The sequence below is a fragment of the Gallinula chloropus genome, assembly GCF_964237585.1.
Source record: "Gallinula chloropus genome assembly, chromosome: 10".
NCBI lineage: Eukaryota > Metazoa > Chordata > Aves > Gruiformes > Rallidae > Gallinula > Gallinula chloropus.
In genome coordinates this window covers 20,967,300-20,986,159 of record NC_140095.1, presented here as the reverse complement: position 1 = coordinate 20,986,159, position 18,860 = coordinate 20,967,300, and the positions used below count along the sequence as shown (strand labels likewise).

At 53.2% G+C, this 18,860-nt stretch overlaps 2 protein-coding genes and 1 pseudogene across 3 annotated transcripts; all 3 read right to left on the bottom strand.

The window, feature by feature from the left end:
- Positions 1–4,529: 4,529 nt before the first annotated feature.
- Positions 4,530–7,066, bottom strand: LOC311195503 (protocadherin beta-15-like; the record flags this gene model as incomplete). Its single annotated transcript, XM_084268906.1, has 1 exon — positions 4,530–7,066. The coding sequence occupies exon 1, from the start codon at positions 6,972–6,974 to the stop codon at positions 4,530–4,532; it is 2,445 nt and encodes an 814-aa protein (XP_084125032.1). The 5' UTR covers positions 6,975–7,066.
- Positions 7,067–12,331: 5,265 nt separating this feature from the next.
- LOC311195477 (protocadherin beta-15-like) lies at positions 12,332–14,799 on the bottom strand. The gene has a single exon (XM_084268881.1). It carries the CDS (start codon positions 14,782–14,784, stop codon positions 12,340–12,342), a length of 2,445 nt encoding a protein of 814 aa, XP_084125007.1. The 5' UTR covers positions 14,785–14,799; the 3' UTR covers positions 12,332–12,339.
- Positions 14,800–15,860: 1,061 nt separating this feature from the next.
- On the bottom strand, positions 15,861–17,164 carry LOC311195502 (protocadherin beta-1-like; annotated as a pseudogene). Its single transcript has one exon. The product of its transcript is annotated as a protocadherin beta-1-like (transcript).
- Positions 17,165–18,860: the final 1,696 nt, after the last annotated feature.

The window sequence follows — 18,860 nt, the reverse complement described above, 5'->3', positions numbered from 1 at the left end:
GCGAAAGACCCGTTTCTGCCGCTGTCTGTGCCGCAGAGGGGTGCGAATAAATCTGCATTTCCATGGGAAAGCGCCCAACAGCCTTTGACTCGTTCGCCTCGGGGCTCTCGGCATTCCCCTGCCTTAGCGCCCCGCGCCCAGCCCAGGCACCACCAGAAATCACTGCTGACGAGGGGCTTCCAGCGACCCCATACAGACGGAGGGGGGGTGGGGGGGTGGGCGGGGGAGGGCATTTCCCGGGGAAGAAAATTGGGGAGAACAAATCATAAAAAAAGGTGTAGGGAATTTTCACCGCTTTCATACCACCTTCCCCTTCTACACGAACGCCCATGACATCACCGAGTGTTAATATTTTCACCGCTTTCATTGGTTTGGAGGATCTGTGTCTTCACTGCACAATGCAACACAAGGTACTTAGGCTCACCCCTTCCACCCTAAAGCCGAGGGGTGGGGGGACGGAGGGGGGAAGCTGCTGTAAAGACACAGATTTCAAAGGTCTGTTGCACGTCCTCCATCCAAGGAACACAACTTTATGCCAAACTACACTGGATCCCTGGCTAGTGATATCTTCTCTCTCTCTCACTTTCTAATGCTATTCTCAGCACAGAAGAGTAACAGAATTTCTCATTTTGTTTAGTTCTATTAATTGTAATGCATTGCTCTAATAATATACCACGGTATCAGAGTTCTTTGCAAGTTTCATAATCCTCCTCAGTTTTAAGTGAAGTTGTGCTTTGCTTGGACCACCTGTGTAATCGTTGTTACTCCAGATGCACTCCATGTGCAATGGGCTTGTTGTCAGTATTACACCACCAGCTTTTAGTCAGGACTAGAGTTTCCCCGGGGACTTTGCAGAAGGGAAAGTTGCAGTCCTGAGCATTTTCCAGGAACAAAGCCTCTCCCTGGCAGGAGTTTATGCCAACATACTGCTGCTCCCCCAAGAACCATGTCCACTGTATTTGTGTCAGGCGTCTCCCAAGACTTTTACAATCAAGCTAACCCAAGGCTGCTGTATGGTAGGCTATATGATGCACCCATTCAGTGCCATGTTCTTTGGCCCAGGTGTCTATGAGAGTGTTTTGCATATGAGTTCTGTTGTCTGACTCGATTCCATCTGCAGTGCCATGTTGCCAGAGGACCTGCTTCTCAAGACCCAGCATGGTGTTCTGGGTGGTGGCATAGGGAACAGGATACGATTCTAGCCAGCCAGTGCTTCTTCCACCATTGTGAGCACAAAATGCTTCCCATCTCAGTTCCCCATGTCTTTGCTGTGGTTGTCCAGGTAAAACTGCAGGATGCCTCGGGGTGTGTAAATTTTATAACATGTTTCGGAAACAGAGGAATGCTTCCTTCTAACAGCTGAAAGAGTGTTCTGTACTGGTGAGCAGTAGGATATGTCCTCTTTGCGTTGCCAGACCCCTAGAGGCAATTTGTCCACAGCTGAGACAAAAGAGGAAGAAAGACTTTCTTCGTATTGCTGGAATCAGCCAGACACCTCATGGGCGGGCAGCTGCACACTGTCAGGGTCATAGGAAACCATCTCTCGCATGGCTAACTCCCTCAGGTACTGGATACCTCACTCCATGGTCGTCCGCTTGCCTGGCCAACACTCAACATCTTCACTGAATGGGTACCTTTCCCTTATGCTTGATAGAAGTCGTCTGCAGACACTGAGAGCTTGCAACTTCCTTCCAATCACCCTGTTGATGCCTCCTGCTCTGGACAGGGATCCCAGCTGCTTGGCCTCCCTGCCTTCTAATTCCAGGTTGCTGGCCCCATTATCCCAGCATGGGAGTAGCCAGGAAATGATGTGCTCATCCAGAAGGGGTCTGAAATCTTTTCTCACAACTCTCAGCTCACTCAAGGACAGGGATCAGGTGATGAGCTCTGCTACTGCCTCTTCTCCAGGTTCCCCCAATGGTCCAGGTTCATCATCATCTTTCACAGCACAGACTGATTTCTTTGTGTATCTCTTCTTCTGCACAGGGGTGACTGATACTGATATTGGTATTGGTTGGCTTTCTGCCTCAGATACGGGGTTGGTCTCTCAGGTTTGAGTAGCCACAGTGCCTGTTGTGGGGCTTAGAGCAGCTGCAGTGCCCATTGATCTGTATTTCTGCTCTATATATTTGCTCATACTCTCCCACATACCATGCCAGCTCGCACCATTCAGCCCCAGGGAAGATCTCTTGGCAATATTCTTGAAACTATCTTTTGTAGCACATAAGACTTGAAAAACATTCAGGAGAATGAGCAACAGGAACATACTGGCCTGAACATCCCAGGGGTAGTCCAGTCTCTCAAAGGCTGTTGTAACAAGCCTGAAGGAGAACAGGGAGGAGCAACGAAAGTCCCTCCACCCTAAATTGAGTGCAATCATTAAACAATGCTGAGATATGTTGCCGAATATATGGATGTGACAGAATTGCCACATACTAATACCGAGGCTCGTGAACACAGATGATATCTTGTCACAAATCAATATCACACAGTACAAGAGAGTGAGAATCCTGACTCCCATCCCCCAGGTGATAAACAACAGGGTGGGAATTACATAAAGCCAGTGTGGGTTCACCACAGACAGGTGACGAAACATAACAGCATTGGTATCAGCATCACTTTGAATAACATGATAAATATTTCTCACAGCTTTTTTTGCAGGATTGGGTCATATCTACTGTTATCCCAATGCTTGGAGGCCCACCTTGGGTGCCAAAAAGGACTGTCCTGGTTCAGACCCAGAGAACATAAGGCACCATTCGCTCAATCCTCCCCGCCCCCCGCCGGCCCCCGAGTAGAAACAGATAGAGCCCTGTATGTTGGGATAAGGACAGTTTACTGACGCAGAGGCACAATGATAACAAAGAGCTGTGTACTGACCTGATGAGGAGCCTTGCACTGATGCGAGCACAAACCTGACACTGACTGTACCCAGACTTTCCCAGAGATGCCTGGACCCTCCCTCCCCAACAGCCCCTCTAAAGGGTCTCATGTCACATGCTGTGCAAAACAGCCTGGGCTGACTGCTTGGGGAAGTTAACTCTGTCCAGACCAGAACCAGGACACCCAACAGAGCCACTGTGAGCACAGAGAAAGGTACCCACTGACCTGGATCCCAACCTGGTCAGCCACCAGAAGCTCAGCGCTCAGGAGACCTGTACAGCCTTGCCAGAAATTCCCTGCACCCCAACACATTTCTAAATGCTCTACTGGGCCCATCTCCAAACACAAAGCACCCACTCAACTTCACATCGGAAAACGAACAACAGGAGGAACAGACTCCCAGGTGTTTGAAAAACACTCTCAGCACTTTCCCAATCTCTCCAAAGACTACTGCATTGACAAAAGGCATTCAGGAGTTCTCTTTATTTTGTTTTTACACACAAGGGTATCCAGTTTAAAAGAGTACAGCACAGAACTGCAGCACAGCACAGTGTGAGGCTTCCCAAACGTTCCGTGCCACAACACTTCCATTCAAACAACCCGTTATCACAGCAGGGGTGACTGTGCTTGGTGAGAGGAACAGGCAAGGAAAGGCTCAAACAGACTGCACAGGGAGAAGGAGAAAGGGCAAAAAAAGGACAATGCAAATGCTGAAACCCCAAGCCAGAAAGTCACATGGGGACAGTGGTCCCTTTCCATCAAAAAGCTTCTGAATTGGGGCACAACAATGGCCAGACCCAGATCAAAGGTCTTTCCAAAATAATGTTCATTATACCTGCAAGCAAACTCCCTTGAAGACTCATGGACTTTTATGACAATGCACCCAAGAACAATGACTCTGATTCCATAACTCTGTACAGTTCTGGGCCATGCAGGGACCATTTGTGCTGCCCAATTCTCAATGCCCCAATGAAACTCCTGTGCATTTTCTCTGTACTCCTGAAAAGAGGATGGGGATTCTGTACACAAATGGTCAAAACAGCCTTCTTGTCTGCTAACCTGGAATTGTCCACATTACAATAGTTAGATGTGAGCAACTCCCTGCCCCACTGGGCAGCCCTATGGTAGCAAATGCGGCTGTCCGGGCAGAATACATACAGCCCTCCCACCAGAGACACCAACATGCACACCCAGAGAAGAAAGAGCCCCATTCATGAGCCACATGCAGACACAGTACTCACAACTGTCTTGCTTACCTCACCTGGGAGGAGGGCTACATGCATTTCAGTGTGTACATCACTTGACAGCATAACAGCACAGAGGAAGAGCTCCATGGCCTTGCCTGAGAGCAAGGGGAATGAGAACTTAGCCAGGGGAGCCTGGAAATAGCCCATACCTGGATTCATTTCAGAAATGGCTGTACCAGAGCTGAAACATATTATTTCTTTAATGAGGAAGCCCTGAGACTCTTTTCTTTGCATATGTCTTGGAGTGAGAGACAACATTTCTCCTGACTTCAATTCTGAAGGAAACCACTGATGCCAATTGCAAATGCAGATTCACTCTGGAGGAACCACTGCCACATGTTGCAGCCTGGATCCCTTCCCATGACAAGGCATGAAGCCTCTGGCTGTGCTCACTGCATGCTAGTTAAAGGAAAGACTATGGAACGGTTCAGCTGAGAGCATCCCTGGGTTGCCGGGTGCCACGTCCTCCATGGTGACAGGGCCAGGGGGCCACTCCTGCTCATCATTGTCGGTACCACCGCCCGTGTCAGAGTGCTGAGGGGGCAGGCTGGGCAGGATGGGCTTGAGGAACTTGAACTCGCTGTTGCCTGAGCCTGTTGTGAGGCTGATCTCATAGCAGTAGGCGTGGGGCAGGGTCCCTGCAGCGGCTGCCTCGGCCAGGCTGCTCTGCAAGTTCCCGGGGCCATAAAGCACGTGGCCACTCTGCAGCTCCTTTCTCTTGCAGGCCTTACGAGCAACAACGGCTACGAGAGATGCAAGGAAGAGCAGGGAGACACACACCAAGGAAATGATTAAATAGGTGGTCAGGGAGCCACCCTCATCCTCCGCGGACAGGCTGCTGTGCGGCAGGCGCACATCCGAGAAGTCACTGAGCAGGAGTGCGCTCAGTGCTGCGGTGGCTGACAGCGGTGGCCGCCCATTGTCTCGCACCAGCACCACCAGCTTCTGCTTCACGGCATCTCTCTCTGTCACTGGCCTCTTCAGCCGCACCTCCCCGCTCTGGCCACCCACCACAAACAGCCCGGGGTCGGTTGCCTTCAGCAGGTGGTACGACAGCCACGAGTTCTGCCCCGAGTCGGCATCAACCGCCACCACTTTGGTCACCAGGTACCCAGCCTCAGCTGAAATGGGCACCAGCTCGCTGGACACTGGGCTGCTGTCCTGGGCGGGGTGCAGCACCAGGGGTGCGTTGTCATTCTCATCCACCACAAACAGGCGGACGGTGACGTTGGTGCTCAGGCGAGGTGACCCAGCATCGTGTGCACTCACTGAGACCTCGATCTGCTTCACGTGCTCATAGTCCAGGGGCCGCAGCACAAACACGTGCCCGTTCTCAGAGTTCACAGAGATACAGGAGCAGGGGGGCCGCTCTGCATGGTGGGATGGCAACAGGGAATAGGTCACCTTGGCATTGGGCCCCACGTCGGCATCCGAGGCGCTGACGGCTCCAACGAACGCTGTGGGCATGTTATTCTCACGCACATACATGGTGTATGAAGTCTGGTTGAAGACAGGAGCATTATCGTTGACGTCAGAGATTTCCACTGTGAAGGTCTGCGTGGTTGTAAGAGCAGGTGACCCTGCATCTGCTGCTGTCACAGCCAGGATGTAGCACGCCACCTTCTCCCGGTCCAGTGCCCTCACTGTCACCAGCTCATAGTAATTCTTATAGGCTGGTCTCAGGGAGAACGACAGCTGGTCTTCGAGAGCACATGTGATCTTCCCGTTGGCACCAGCATCCCGGTCCCGGACAGTAAACAGGGCGACCACTGTCCCGGGTGGGGCGTTCTCAGGCAGGGGGCTGCTGAAGGAACTGACCACCAGCTCCGGTGCGTTGTCATTCACATCCAACACCTCCACCAGCACCTTGCAGATTGCTGAGAGGCCCCCACCATCCGTAGCCCGTACACTGAGCTCATGAGTCTCTGCAGCCTCAAAGTCCAGAGGCTTGGCGAGTTTAATTTCACCACTCACAGGGTCAAGGACAAATGCCGAGGGGCTCTGGCTCCCTGCTTGGCTGAACTGATAGGAGATGTCCCCGTTAGGTCCCGCATCCAGATCAGTTGCCACCACCCTCAGAACCACAGAGCCCTCTGGCGCGTTCTCCAAAACCTGCCCAGTGTACAGGTCCTGTGTGAAGACTGGAGCGTTGTCATTGACATCTAGAACAACAATGTGGATCTGGGTGGTCCCGCTGCGGGGTGGGGAGCCCCCATCCACTGCAATGAGACTGAAACCCACCTCCGCATGCTCCTCTCTGTCCAGCGCCTTTTCCAACACAAGTTCCACATACTGCCTACCGTTACTCCGACTGCCAAAGGAGACGCTGAAGTACTCGTTCTCGGGGCTGATGCTGTAAGCCTGGATGCTGTTACTGCCAATATCCAGGTCCCGAGCACCCTCCAGCGGGAAACGAGAGCCCGGGTCGGACTTTTCCACTATCCTGAAAGTGATTCGCTCCTCCGGGAAGACGGGCGAATGGTCATTGATGTCCTCCACGGCCACCTCCACCCGAAAGAACTGCAGCGGGTCCGCCAGCAGGAGCTCGAAGGGCAGCGTGCACGCCCCGGCCTGCCCGCACAGCTGCTCCCGGTCCAGCCGCTCGGCCACAACGAGGCGGCCGGTGCCGCGCTCTAAGCGAAAGTGCTGCCGGCCGTCCTCCGAGGCCAGGCGGGCGCCGCGAGCCGCCAGCTGCGCCACGGCCAGCCCCGCGTCCGCCGCCACGTTGGCGACCACCGAGCCGCTCGCCGCCTCCTCGGCTACGGAGTAGCGGAGGGGCTCGGAGCGAGCGTGCGGCAGCCAGAGGAAAGCAGAGAGACAAAGCACTTGCCTTGCGATCGCCATGTCGGGGCGGCGGACAGCCTCCGTCTCGCGGCTCGCCCGCGCAGTCCTCCGCGGAAAGCGGCGCCCGGCAGCAGCGGGGCGGCGGCCGCCCGCCCGCTCTACCTCCCTCTCGCCGAGACCGCCCGGCGGCGGATGCCGCGGAGCGCCGCTCGCCGCCGCTGCCCGGCCGCGCGGAGCTGCGCTGGGCGGGACTGGGCTGGGCTCGGCCGGGCTGGGCTCGGCCGCCTCCCCGCTCGCAGCCGCTCGGCGTCGCCTTGGCCGGGAGCGCCACCCTGCGGCCCGCGGCGGGACTGCGCCCGCTGCTGCCCGCGCTGCCCCCGCCTCGCCCCGCCACACGCACCCGGGCGGGCAAACCCTGCCGAGCTCGCCCGGACCCGTGTTATACACAACGCCGCTGGCTCCAGTGATAAAGCAACGGGGCGCCCTTAGTCACACTCACTGCCCCTAGAACTCCCCAGCCTGGCCCACGCTGGAGCCAAACGGGACAGGGCGAGTACCCAGCGGCTATCGGCGCTCCGATCCAGGCACCGACCCGACACCAGCGGCCGTGCCCAACGCACACCAACTGCTCTCTACCCCGCAGCAGCGGTCTCTCCACACTTTAGCCGCCCCCGCTGTGAAAGACCCGTTTCTGCCGCTGCCTGTGCAGCACAGGGATGCGAATAAATCTGCATTTCCGTGGGAAAGCGCCCAACAGCCTTTGACTCGTTCGCCTCGGGGCTCTCGGCATTCCCCTGCCTTAGCGCACCGCGCCCAGCCCAGGCACCACCAGAAATCACTGCTGACGAGGGGCTTCCAGCGACCCCATACAGACGGAGGGGAGGGGATTTCCCGCGGAACAAGTAGCGGGGAACAAATCATAAAAAAGATGTTGGGAGTGTCACTGCTTTCATACCACCTTCCTCTTCTCCAGAAATGCCCGTGACATCACAGTGTGTTGATGTTTCCATTGCTTTCATTGTTTTCAAGGACCTGTCTCTTCACTCTACAACTCAACACTAGGTACAATAGTTCTCACTCTTCTCCCCCAAACGGTGGGGCCAAGTTGCTTTAGAAACACAGATTTCAAACATCTGGTGCTCACCCACCATCCAAGGAACACAACTTTATGCCAAACTACACTGGACCCCTGGCTAGTGATATTTTCTCTCTCTCTCTCTCACTTTCTAATGCTATTCTCAGCACATAAGAGTAACAGAATTTTTCATTTTGTTTAGTTCTATTAATTGTAATGCATTGCTCTAATAATATACCACGGTATCAGAGTTCTTTGCAAGTTTCATAATCCTCCTCAGTTTTAAGTAAAGTTGTGCTTTGCTTGGACCACCTGTGCAATCATTGTTTTCCTGATGCACTCCACGTGCAACAAGCTTGTGGTCAGTATTACAACACCAGCTTTTACTCAGGACTAGAGTTTCCCCGGGGACTTTGCAGAAGGGAAAGTTGCAGTCCTGAACATTTTCTAGGAACAAAGCCTCTTCCTGGCAGGAGTTTATGCCAACATACTGCTGCTCCCCCAAAAGCTTCCACAAGGACCATGTCCACTGTATTTGTGTCAGGCGTCTCCCAAGACTTTTACAATCAAGCTAACCCAGACTATCTTCACCAATGCGTTTTTCATGCACTCTACAGGGTCATTATCCCCCTCTATAGTACATGGGAGTTTTGCTTAGGTATGTCCTGGCAGACTGGTAGAGCCCCTGGAGTTAACTAACCAGGTGCCCTTTGCTAAATGCATAACCCCATTTTTTAGGGGTTCATCACCCACTGCTCTTAGTGTAGTTTTTAATAATCAATTGTACCTCTCAATTGTCCCAAGGCTGCTGTATGGTAGGCTATATGGTACACCCATTCAGTGCCATGTTCTTTGGCCCAGGTGTCTATGAGAGTGTTTTGCATATGAGTGGTCTTGTCTGACTCAATTCCATCTGCAGTGCCATGTTGCCAGAGGGCTTGCTTCTCAAGACCCAGCATGGTGTTCTGGGTGGTGGCATAGGGAACAGGATATGATTCTAGCCAGCCAGTGCTTCTTCCACCATTGTGAGCACAAGCTGCTTCCCATCTCAGTTCCCCATGTCTTTGCTGTGGTTGTCCAGGTAAAACTGCAGGATGCCTCAGGGTGTGTAATTTTTATAACATGTTTCGGAAACAGAGGAACGCTTCCTTCTAACAGCTGAAAGAGTGTTCTGTACTGGTGAGCAGTAGGATATGTCCTCTTTGCGTTGCCAGACCCCTAGAGGCAATTTGTCCACAGCTGAGACAAAAGAGGAAGAAAGACTTTCTTCGTATTGCTGGAATCAGCCAGACACCTCATGGGCGGGCAGCTGCACACTGTCAGGGTCATAGGAAACCATCTCTTGCATGGCTAACTCCCTCAGGTACTGGATACCTCACTCCATGGTCGTCCGCTTGCCTGGCCAACACTCAACATCTTCACTGAATGGGTACCTTTCCCTTATGCTTGATAGAAGTCGTCTGCAGACACTGAGAGCTTGGGACTTCCTTCCAATCACCCTGTTGATGCCTCCTGCTCTGGACAGGGATCCCAGCTGCTTGGCCTCCCTGCCTTCTAATTCCAGGCTGCTGGCCCCATTATCCCAGCATGGGAGTAGCCAGGAAATGATGTGCTCATCCAGAAGGGGTCTGAAATCTTTTCTCACATCTCTCAGCTCACTCAAGGACAGGGATCAGGTGATGAGCTCTGCTACTGCCTCTTCTCCAGGTCCTCCCAATGGCCCTGGTTCATCATCATCTTTCACACCACAGACTGATTTCTTTTTGTATTTCTTCTTCTGCACAGGGGTGACTGATACTGATATTGGTACTGGTTGGCTTTCTGCCTCAGATACGGGGTTGGTCTCTCAGGTTTGAGTAGCCACAGTGCCTGTTGTGGGGTTTAGAGTAGCTGCAGTGCCCACGGATCTGTATTTCTGCTCTATGTATTTGCTCATACTCTCCCACATACCATGCCAGCTCGCATCATTCATCCCCAGGGAAGATCTCTTGGCAATATTCTTGAAACAATCCTTTGTAGCACATAAGACTTGAAAAACATTCAGGAGAATGAGCAACAGGAACATACTTGCCTGAACATCCCAGGGGTAGTCCAATCTCTCAAATGTTGTAACAAGCCTGAAGGGGAACAGGGAGGAGAAACCATCCTCCCCCCACCCTAAATTGAGTGCAATCGTTAAGCAATGCTGAGATATGTTGCCCAATATATGGATGTGACAGAAAGGCCACATACTAATACCGAGGCTCATGAACACAGATGATATCTTGTCACAAATCAATATCACACAGTACAAGAGAGTGAGAATCCTGACTCCCATCCCCGAGGTGATAAACAACAGGGTGGGAATTACCTAAAGCCAGTGTGGGTTCACATACCACAGACAGGTGACCAAACAGAACATCATTGTTATCAGCATCACTTTGAATAACATGATAAATATTTCTCACAGCTTTTTTTGCATGACTGGGTCACATCTACTGTTATCCCAATGCTTGGAGGCCCACCTTGGGTGCCAAAAAGGACTGTCCTGGTTCAGTCCCAGAGAACATAAGGAGCCATTCACTCAATCCTCCCCGCCCCCCCCCCGCTCCTGCCCCCGAGTAGAAACAGATAGAGCCCTGTATGTTGCGATAAGGACAGTTTACTGACGCAGCGGCACAATGATAACAAAGAGCTGTGTACTGACCTGATGAGGTGGTAACACAGAGCCTTGCACTGATGCGAGCACAAACCTGACACTGACTGTACCCAGACTTTCCCAGAGATGCCTGGACCCTCCCTCCCCAACAGCCCCTCTAAAGGGTCTCATGTCACATGCTGTGCAAAACAGCCTGGGCTGACTGCTTGGGGAAATAACTCTGTCCAGACCAGAACCAGGACACCCAACAGAGCCACTGTGAGCACAGAGAAAGGTACCCACTGACCTGGATCCCAACCTGGTCAGCCACCAGAAGCTCAGCACTCAGAAGACCTGTACAGGCCTGCCAGAAATTCCCTGCACCCCAATACATTTCTAAACGCTCTACTGGGCCCATCTCCAAACACAAAGCACCCACTCAACTTCACATCGGAAAACGAACAACAGGAGGAACAGACTCCCAGGTGTTTGAAAAACACTCTCAGCACTTTCCCACTCTCTCCAAAGACTACTGCATTCACAAAAGGCATTCAGGAGTTCTCTTTATTTTGTTTTTACACACAAGGGTATCCAGTTTAAAAGATTACAGCACAGAACTGCAGCACAGCACAGCGTGAGGCTTTCCAAACGTTCGGTGCCACAACAATTCCATTCAAACAACCCGTTATCACAGCGGGGGTGACCGTGCTTGGTGAGAGGAACAGGCAAGGCAAGGCTCAAACAGACTGCACAGGGCAGAAGGAGAAAGGGCAAAAATAAGGACAATGAGAATGCTCAACCCCCAAGCCAGAAAGTCACATGGGGACAGTGGTCCCTTCCATCAAAAAGCTTCTGAATTGGGGCACAACAATGGCCAGACCCTGATCAAAGGTCTTTCCAAAATAATGTTCATTATACCTGCAGGCAAACTCCCTTGAAGACTCATGGACTTTTATGACAATGCACCCAAGAACAATGACTGTGATTCCATAACTCTGTACAGTTATGGGCCATGCAGGGACCATTTGTGCTGCCCAATTCTCTCTTAATGCCCCAATGAAAATCCTGTGCATTTTCTCTGTACTCCTGAAAAGAGGATGGGGATTCTGTACACAAATGGTCAAAACAGCCTTCTTGTCTGCTAACCTGGAATTGTCCACATTACAATAGTTAGATGTGAGCAACTCCCTGCCCCACTTGGCAGCCCTAGGGTAGCAAATGCGGCTGTCCGGGCAGAATACATAGAGCCCTCCCACCAGAGACACCAACATGCACACCAAGAGACGAAAGAGCCCCATTCATGAGCCACATGCAGACACAGTACTCACAACTGTCTTGCTTACCTCACCTGGGAGGAGGGCTACATGCATTTCAGTGTGTACATCACTTGACAGCATAACAGCACAGAGGAAGAGCTCCATGGCCTTGCCTGAGAGCATGGGGAATGAGAACTTAGCCAGGGGAGCCTGGAAATAGCCCATAACTGGATTCATTTCAGAAATGGCTGTACCAGAGCTGAAACATATTATTTCTTTAATGAGGAAGCCCTGAGACTCTTTTCTTTGCATATGTCTTGGAGTGAGAGACAATATTTCTCGTGACTTCAAATCTGAGGGAAACAACTGATGCCAATTGAAAATGCAGATTAACTCTGGAGGAACCACTGCCACATGTTGCAGCCTGGATCCCTTCCCATGACAAGGCATGAAGCCTCTGGCTGTGCTCACTGCATGCTAGTTAAAGGAAAGACTATGGAACGGTTCAGCTGAGAGCATCCCTGGGTTGCCGGGTGCCACATCCTCCATGGTGACAGGGCCAGGGGGCCACTCCTGCTCATCATTGTTGGTACCACCGCCCGTGTCAGAGTGCTGAGGGGGCAGGCTGGGCAGGATGGGCTTGAGGAACTTGAACTCGCTGTTGCCTGAGCCTGTTGTGAGGCTGATCTCATAGCAGTAGGCGTGGGGCAGGGTCCCTGCAGCGGCTGCCTCAGCCAGGCTGCTCTGCAAGTTCCCGGGGCCATAAAGCACGTGGCCACTCTGCAGCTCCTTTCTCTTGCAGGCCTTACGAGCAACAACGGCTATGAGAGATGCAAGGAAGAGGAGGGAGACACACACCAAGGAAATGATTAAATAGGTGGTCAGGGAGCCACCCTCATCCTCCGTGGACAGGCTGCTGTGCGGCAGGCGCACATCCGAGAAGTCACTGAGCAGGAGTGCGCTCAGTGCTGCGGTGGCTGACAGCGGTGGCCGCCCATTGTCTCGCACCAGCACCACCAGCTTCTGCTTCACGGCATCTCTCTCTGTCACTGGCCTCTTCAGCCGCACCTCCCCGCTCTGGCCACCCACCACAAACAGCCCAGGGTCAGTGGCCTTCAGCAGGTGGTACGACAGCCACGAGTTCTGCCCCGAGTCGGCATCAACCGCCACCACTTTGGTCACCAGGTACCCAGCCTCAGCTGAAATGGGCACCAGCTCGCTGGACACTGGGCTGCTGTCCTGGGCGGGGTGCAGCACCAGGGGTGCATTGTCATTCTCATCCACCACAAACAGGCGGACGGTGACGTTGGTGCTAAGGCGAGGTGACCCAGCATCGTGTGCACTCACTGAGACCTCGATCTGCCTCACGTGCTCATAGTCCAGGGGCCGCAGCACAAACACGTGCCCGTTCTCAGAGTTCACAGAGATACAGGAGCAGGGGGGCCGCTCTGCAGGGTGGGATGGCAACAGGGAGTAGGTCACCTTGGCATTGGGCCCCACGTCGGCATCCGAGGCGCTGACGGCTCCAACGAACGCTGTGGGCATGTTATTCTCACGCACATACATGGTGTATGAAGTCTGGTTGAAGACAGGAGCATTGTCATTGACGTCAGAGATTTCCACTGTGAAGGTCTGCGTGGTTGTAAGAGCAGGTGACCCTGCATCTGCTGCTGTCACAGCCAGGATGTAGCGGGACACCTTCTCCCGGTCCAGTGCCCTCACTGTCACCAGCTCATAGTAATTCTTGTAGGCTGGTCTCAGGGTGAACGACAGCTGGTCTTCAAGGGCACATGTGATCTTCCCGTTGGCACCAGCATCCCGGTCCCGGACAGTAAACAGGGCGACCACTGTCCCGGGTGGGGCGTTCTCAGGCAGGGGGCTGCTGAAGGAACTGACCACCAGCTCCGGTGCGTTGTCATTCACATCCAACACCTCCACCAGCACCTTGCAGATTGCTGAGAGGCCCCCACCATCCGTAGCCCGCACGCTGAGCTCGTGAGTCTCTGCAGCCTCAAAGTCCAGAGGCTTGGCGAGTTTAATTTCACCACTCACAGGGTCAAGGACAAATGCCGAGGGGCTCTGGCTCCCTGCTTGGCTGAACTGATAGGAGATGTCCCCGTTAGGTCCAGAGTCCAGATCAGTTGCCACCACCCTCAGAACCACAGAGCCCTCTGGCGCGTTCTCCAAAACCTGCCCAGTGTACAGGTCCTGTGTGAAGACTGGAGCGTTGTCATTGACATCTAGAACAACAATGTGGATCTGGGTGGTCCCGCTGCGGGGTGGGGAGCCCCCATCCACTGCAATGAGACTGAAACCCAGCTCCGCATGCTCCTCTCTGTCCAGTGCCTTTTCCAACACAAGTTCCACATACTGCCTACCGTTACTCCGAGTCCCAAAGGAGACGCTGAAGTACTCGTTCTCGGGGCTGATGCTGTAAGCCTGGATGCTGTTACTGCCAATATCCTGGTCCCGAGCACCCTCCAGCGGGAAACGCGAGCCCGGGTCGCCCCTTTCCAGGATCCTGAAAGTGATTCGCTCCTCCGGGAAGACGGGCGAATGGTCATTGATGTCCTCCACGGCCACCTCCACCCGAACGAACTGCAGCGGGTCCGCCAGCAGGAGCTCGAAGGGCAGCGTGCACGCCCCGGCCTGCCCGCACAGCTGCTCCCGGTCCAGCCGCTCGGCCACGACGAGGCGGCCGGTGCCGCGCTCTAAGCGAAAGTGCTGCCGGCCGTCCTCCGAGGCCAGGCGGGCGCCGCGAGCCGCCAGCTGCGCCACGGCCAGCCCCGCGTCCGCCGCCACGTTGGCGACCACCGAGCCGCTCGCCGCCTCCTCGGCTACGGAGTAGCGGAGGGGCTCGGAGCGAGCGTGCGGCAGCCAGAGGAAAGCAGAGAGACAAAGCACTTGCCTTGCGATCGCCATGTCGGGGCGGCGGACAGCCTCCGTCTCGCGGCTCGCCCGCGCAGTCCTCCGCGGAAAGCGGCGCCCGGCAGCAGCGGGGCGGCGGCCGCCCGCCCGCTCTACCTCCCTCTCGCCGAGACCGCCCGGCGGCGGATGCCGCGGAACGCCGCTCGCCGCCGCTGCCCGGCCGCGCGGAGCTGCGCTGGGCGGGACTGGGCTGGGCTCGGCCGGGCTGGGCTCGGCCGCCTCCCCGCTCGCAGCCGCTCAGCGTCGCCTTGGCCGGGAGCGCCACCCTGCGGCCCGCGGCGGGACTGCGCCCGCTGCTGCCCGCGCTGCCCCCGCCTCGCCCCGCCACACGCACCCGGGCGGGCAAACCCTGCCGAGCTCGCCCGGACCCGTGTTATACACAACGCCGCTGGCTCCAGAGATCAAGCAACGGGGCGCCCTTAGTCACGCTCACTGCCCCTAGAACTCCCCAGCCTGGCCCACACTGGAGCCAAACGGGAAAGGGCGAGTACCCAGCGGCTATCGGCGCTCCGATCCAGGCACCGACCCGACACCAGCGGCCGTGCCCAACGCACACCAACTGCTCTCTACCCCGCAGCAGCGGTCTCTCCACACTTTAGCCGCCCCCGCTGTGAAAGACCCGTTTCTGCCGCTGCCTGTGCAGCAGAGGGGTGCGAATAAATCTGCATTTCCATGGGAAAGCGCCCAACAGCCTTTGACTCGTTCGCCTCGGGGCTCTCGGCATTGCCCTGCCTTAGCGCCCCGCGCCCAGCCCAGGCACCACCAGAAATCACTGCTGACGAGGGGCTTCCAGCGACCCCATACAGACGGAGGGAGGGATTTCCTGGAGAACAAGTAGCGGGGAACAAATCATAAAAAAGATGTTGGGAGTGTCACTGCTTTCATACCACCTTCCTCTTCTTCACTGCTGCCCATGGCAGAAAACATAAAATTAACACCACGTATATGGTCTAGTCTCTTTGCAACCGGTTCATGTAGAGCTGGCTTTCTTTTCCTCTTCTCCACAAATGCCCGTGACACCTCCATGCTGTAAAATTCCTGGGCGAAGGTGGGAGCGTTGTCGTTCACGTTCAGCAGCCGCTCGGACAATGTTTTGGATGCCGAGAGTGCGGGGGAGTCCTTGTCGTGGGCCGAACCGCCACGTTGTACTTTGCCACCTGCTCTTCATCCCATGCCTCTGATGTCACTAGATCGTACGTGTCGCCTGCCAGCGTCACGATGCTAATGGGCTGCTCACCCATTAGCTCGCAGCTCGTTCTGCCGCTGTCCTCTGAGTGCCGGTCCCGTACGTTGAAGAGGGCCACCACAGTTTTTGTCGGCTGGGCCTTCGAGATGGTGCTGGTGAAGGAGGTGATCACCTCTGTGGCATTGTCGTTCACATCCTCCACTTTCACGTCCACCTTGCAGTGCACAGACAGGCTACCTCCGTCTGTAGTCTGTACATCTATCTCGTAGATCTTTGTTTCTTCATAGTCCACCGTCCTTTGTAGTCTAATCTGTCCTTTCTCTGGATTTATTTTAAGCTTCTGGAGATTTTCCTCTGAGTTTTGAACTAGGGAATAGGCTATTTCGCCGTTCGTTCCTGAGTCTAAATCAGTAGCAGACACTATCACCACCAAGGAATCCTGGGAGCTATTTTCTAATACCCAGACTTTATACAGACTCCGACTAAATAGGGGGATATTGTCATTTGTATCCAGGACTATCAGGCGGATTAAGGCTGTACCAGAGCGCGGTGGAGACCCACCATCCACAACCGTGCTGCTGAAAGTCACTTCTGACTGCTGCTCCCGGTCCAGGGCTCGGTCCAACACCAGTTCGGTGTACCTCCTCCCGTTACTTCGCCTCCGGGTGTAGATATGGAAATACTCTTTCGAGTTGAGACTGCAATGCTGATGTTCCCTACATCTGGATCCTGAGCGCTTTCCAATAAAAATCGAGCCTTTGGCATTGCACTTTCCGGGATCTTTAAAATGATCTCTTTATTTAAGAACACAGGAGCATGATCGCTTACACCGGTGAGAGGTTCGGTAGGATTTCAGCAGGCTCTACAACAGCACCTCGAAACGCACCAGGCAAGACTCGCTCTGCCCGCACAGCTCCTCCTCGGTCCATCTGCTCTCGCACCACAGAATCCCCGGTGTGTTGGTTAAGATGTGTATACTACTTTCCTCCTTCAGGAACGAGCCTGTCGAAACGATAATTCCTCACCGAACAGTCCCAAATCCTTAGCGATATTCGCCACAAAGGACCCTCTTTCTGCCTCTTCGGGCACGGAGTACCGGGCGCTTCCTACTGTCATCCCCGACACGCAGAGGAGCACGATCAGAGCCACCGCTCGCCCTGGGAGCCGTTCCTCTCTCTTCAGCTCCATTCCCTCTGAGTGAATCGATCTGTTCCCCCTGTGAACTGGATGGAGCTGTCGGTCCAGCCTGCCGACCCCTCTTTTAGCAGAGCAGCCCGGGATGGTGCAGCCCAGCGAACCGCGGGGGCTGCGCGGAACCTCAGCGCATCTGCGGTCAGCACGGAACCAGGCAGCCAGTTTGCAGAAGGACGCAGAGATTTCCCAGCCCAAAGACTGAGGAACGTCTCCATCTCTCTCTTCCGAGTGCAGGGCATACAAATTTAAATGTCCATACAACCCTGTTCAAAGTATGCCCAAAAGTTGAATCTCAAATAAAATGCAAAGAAGACTTACCTAAGGCTGTATTTTCTAATGTCCCTCGCTACAACGCTTTGTACTGTTTATGCACAGGGAAAAAATTACTTTCAGGCTATTTAGTTAAAAAAACCCCAAACCAAACCAAAAGCAAACCACACCTGTGTCTTTTTTCAAGTGTCTAACATGAGTGAGCTGATCCATCAATCGAGGCAGCCTTCGCTGTGTAGTTTCCTGCAGAAATTCTCATATGGATTTCTGGAATGGACTGAGATATTTTCCCCCAGTTCATGACTTCATGACCTTGCAAAGAGACTGCAAAGAGGGCAGCACTTCAGACATCAGTTTGGCTGAAACGAGCCCTCTCAAACTCACTTTGCTTTCTGAGAATTGCCTACTTCCAGGTCATTCCCATCTATAAAATCGATTCCAAAATGCACTTATTCTCCAGCTCTTGGGGCAGCTATTTCTTCGGTGATGGCTGTGGCAAGTGGTCTTCGAGAAAACACACTCGCCTGAGGAAGCTCCAAGTAGGGTTTATTGTTTTCCTCTCATCAAACATTTGACTCTTAAAAATGTGTGAACGACAGGAAATATCACAGTACTTAATAGATCAATACCAATTAATGAAAGGTAACATAAAGCTTCTTGGTGCCCTATATTCTACAGTGCCATAAGTTTATTGTAAACATTTTTGCCTATTTTACTGTAAAACCACAAACTGTACTTTTAAGTCTCTACTACCTCACACTCAAAAATCCTGAAATGTTCATTTCAACTTTATATTATGATACAAAAAATGGCAAAATCCCACCAAACAAATAAAAAAAACAAACTCCATTTCTTAAAGTCCACTCTTTAGAGTACAGAGAACCTATCAACTCCTGGTCAAATATGTGAAATGTCCCAATGTCAGCAACTTCTAACGTTTCTAATGTCTCTTCTGGTTTTATTAAGAATTAATTTGCAAGAAGCGCTTAATTTTTGCTTAATATTTGTTTGGCCTGTTATTGAACAGACTGCAGAAAATTAAGACATTACCACAGACTCCTGTCCATAAGGAAAAAAACACAACCAAGTAATTAAGAAAAGGTGATAGAGGAAAAGTATCTTGACGATCTGCTTCCACTTTTCATGTTCTGCCCTAATATTTAGAATCAATGGCACTTCCACAATCATACATCAAGTCTTCATGTAATCAACATGCAACACAGTTCCTCCATTCATATCACAATTACAGAATACCTACATGAATAAAGTACTGCTGCTCAAGAGAAGAGTGTTTCTGCTACCTCACAGAGAAGCCTTAGACCTCCCTGGTATTTCCTTGGTGTGTGTTTGGTCTCTTCATTCTCTTTTCCCTGTGAGGACATTAGCCAGCGAGGATAGACTTACTAGTCCTTCTCCTCAC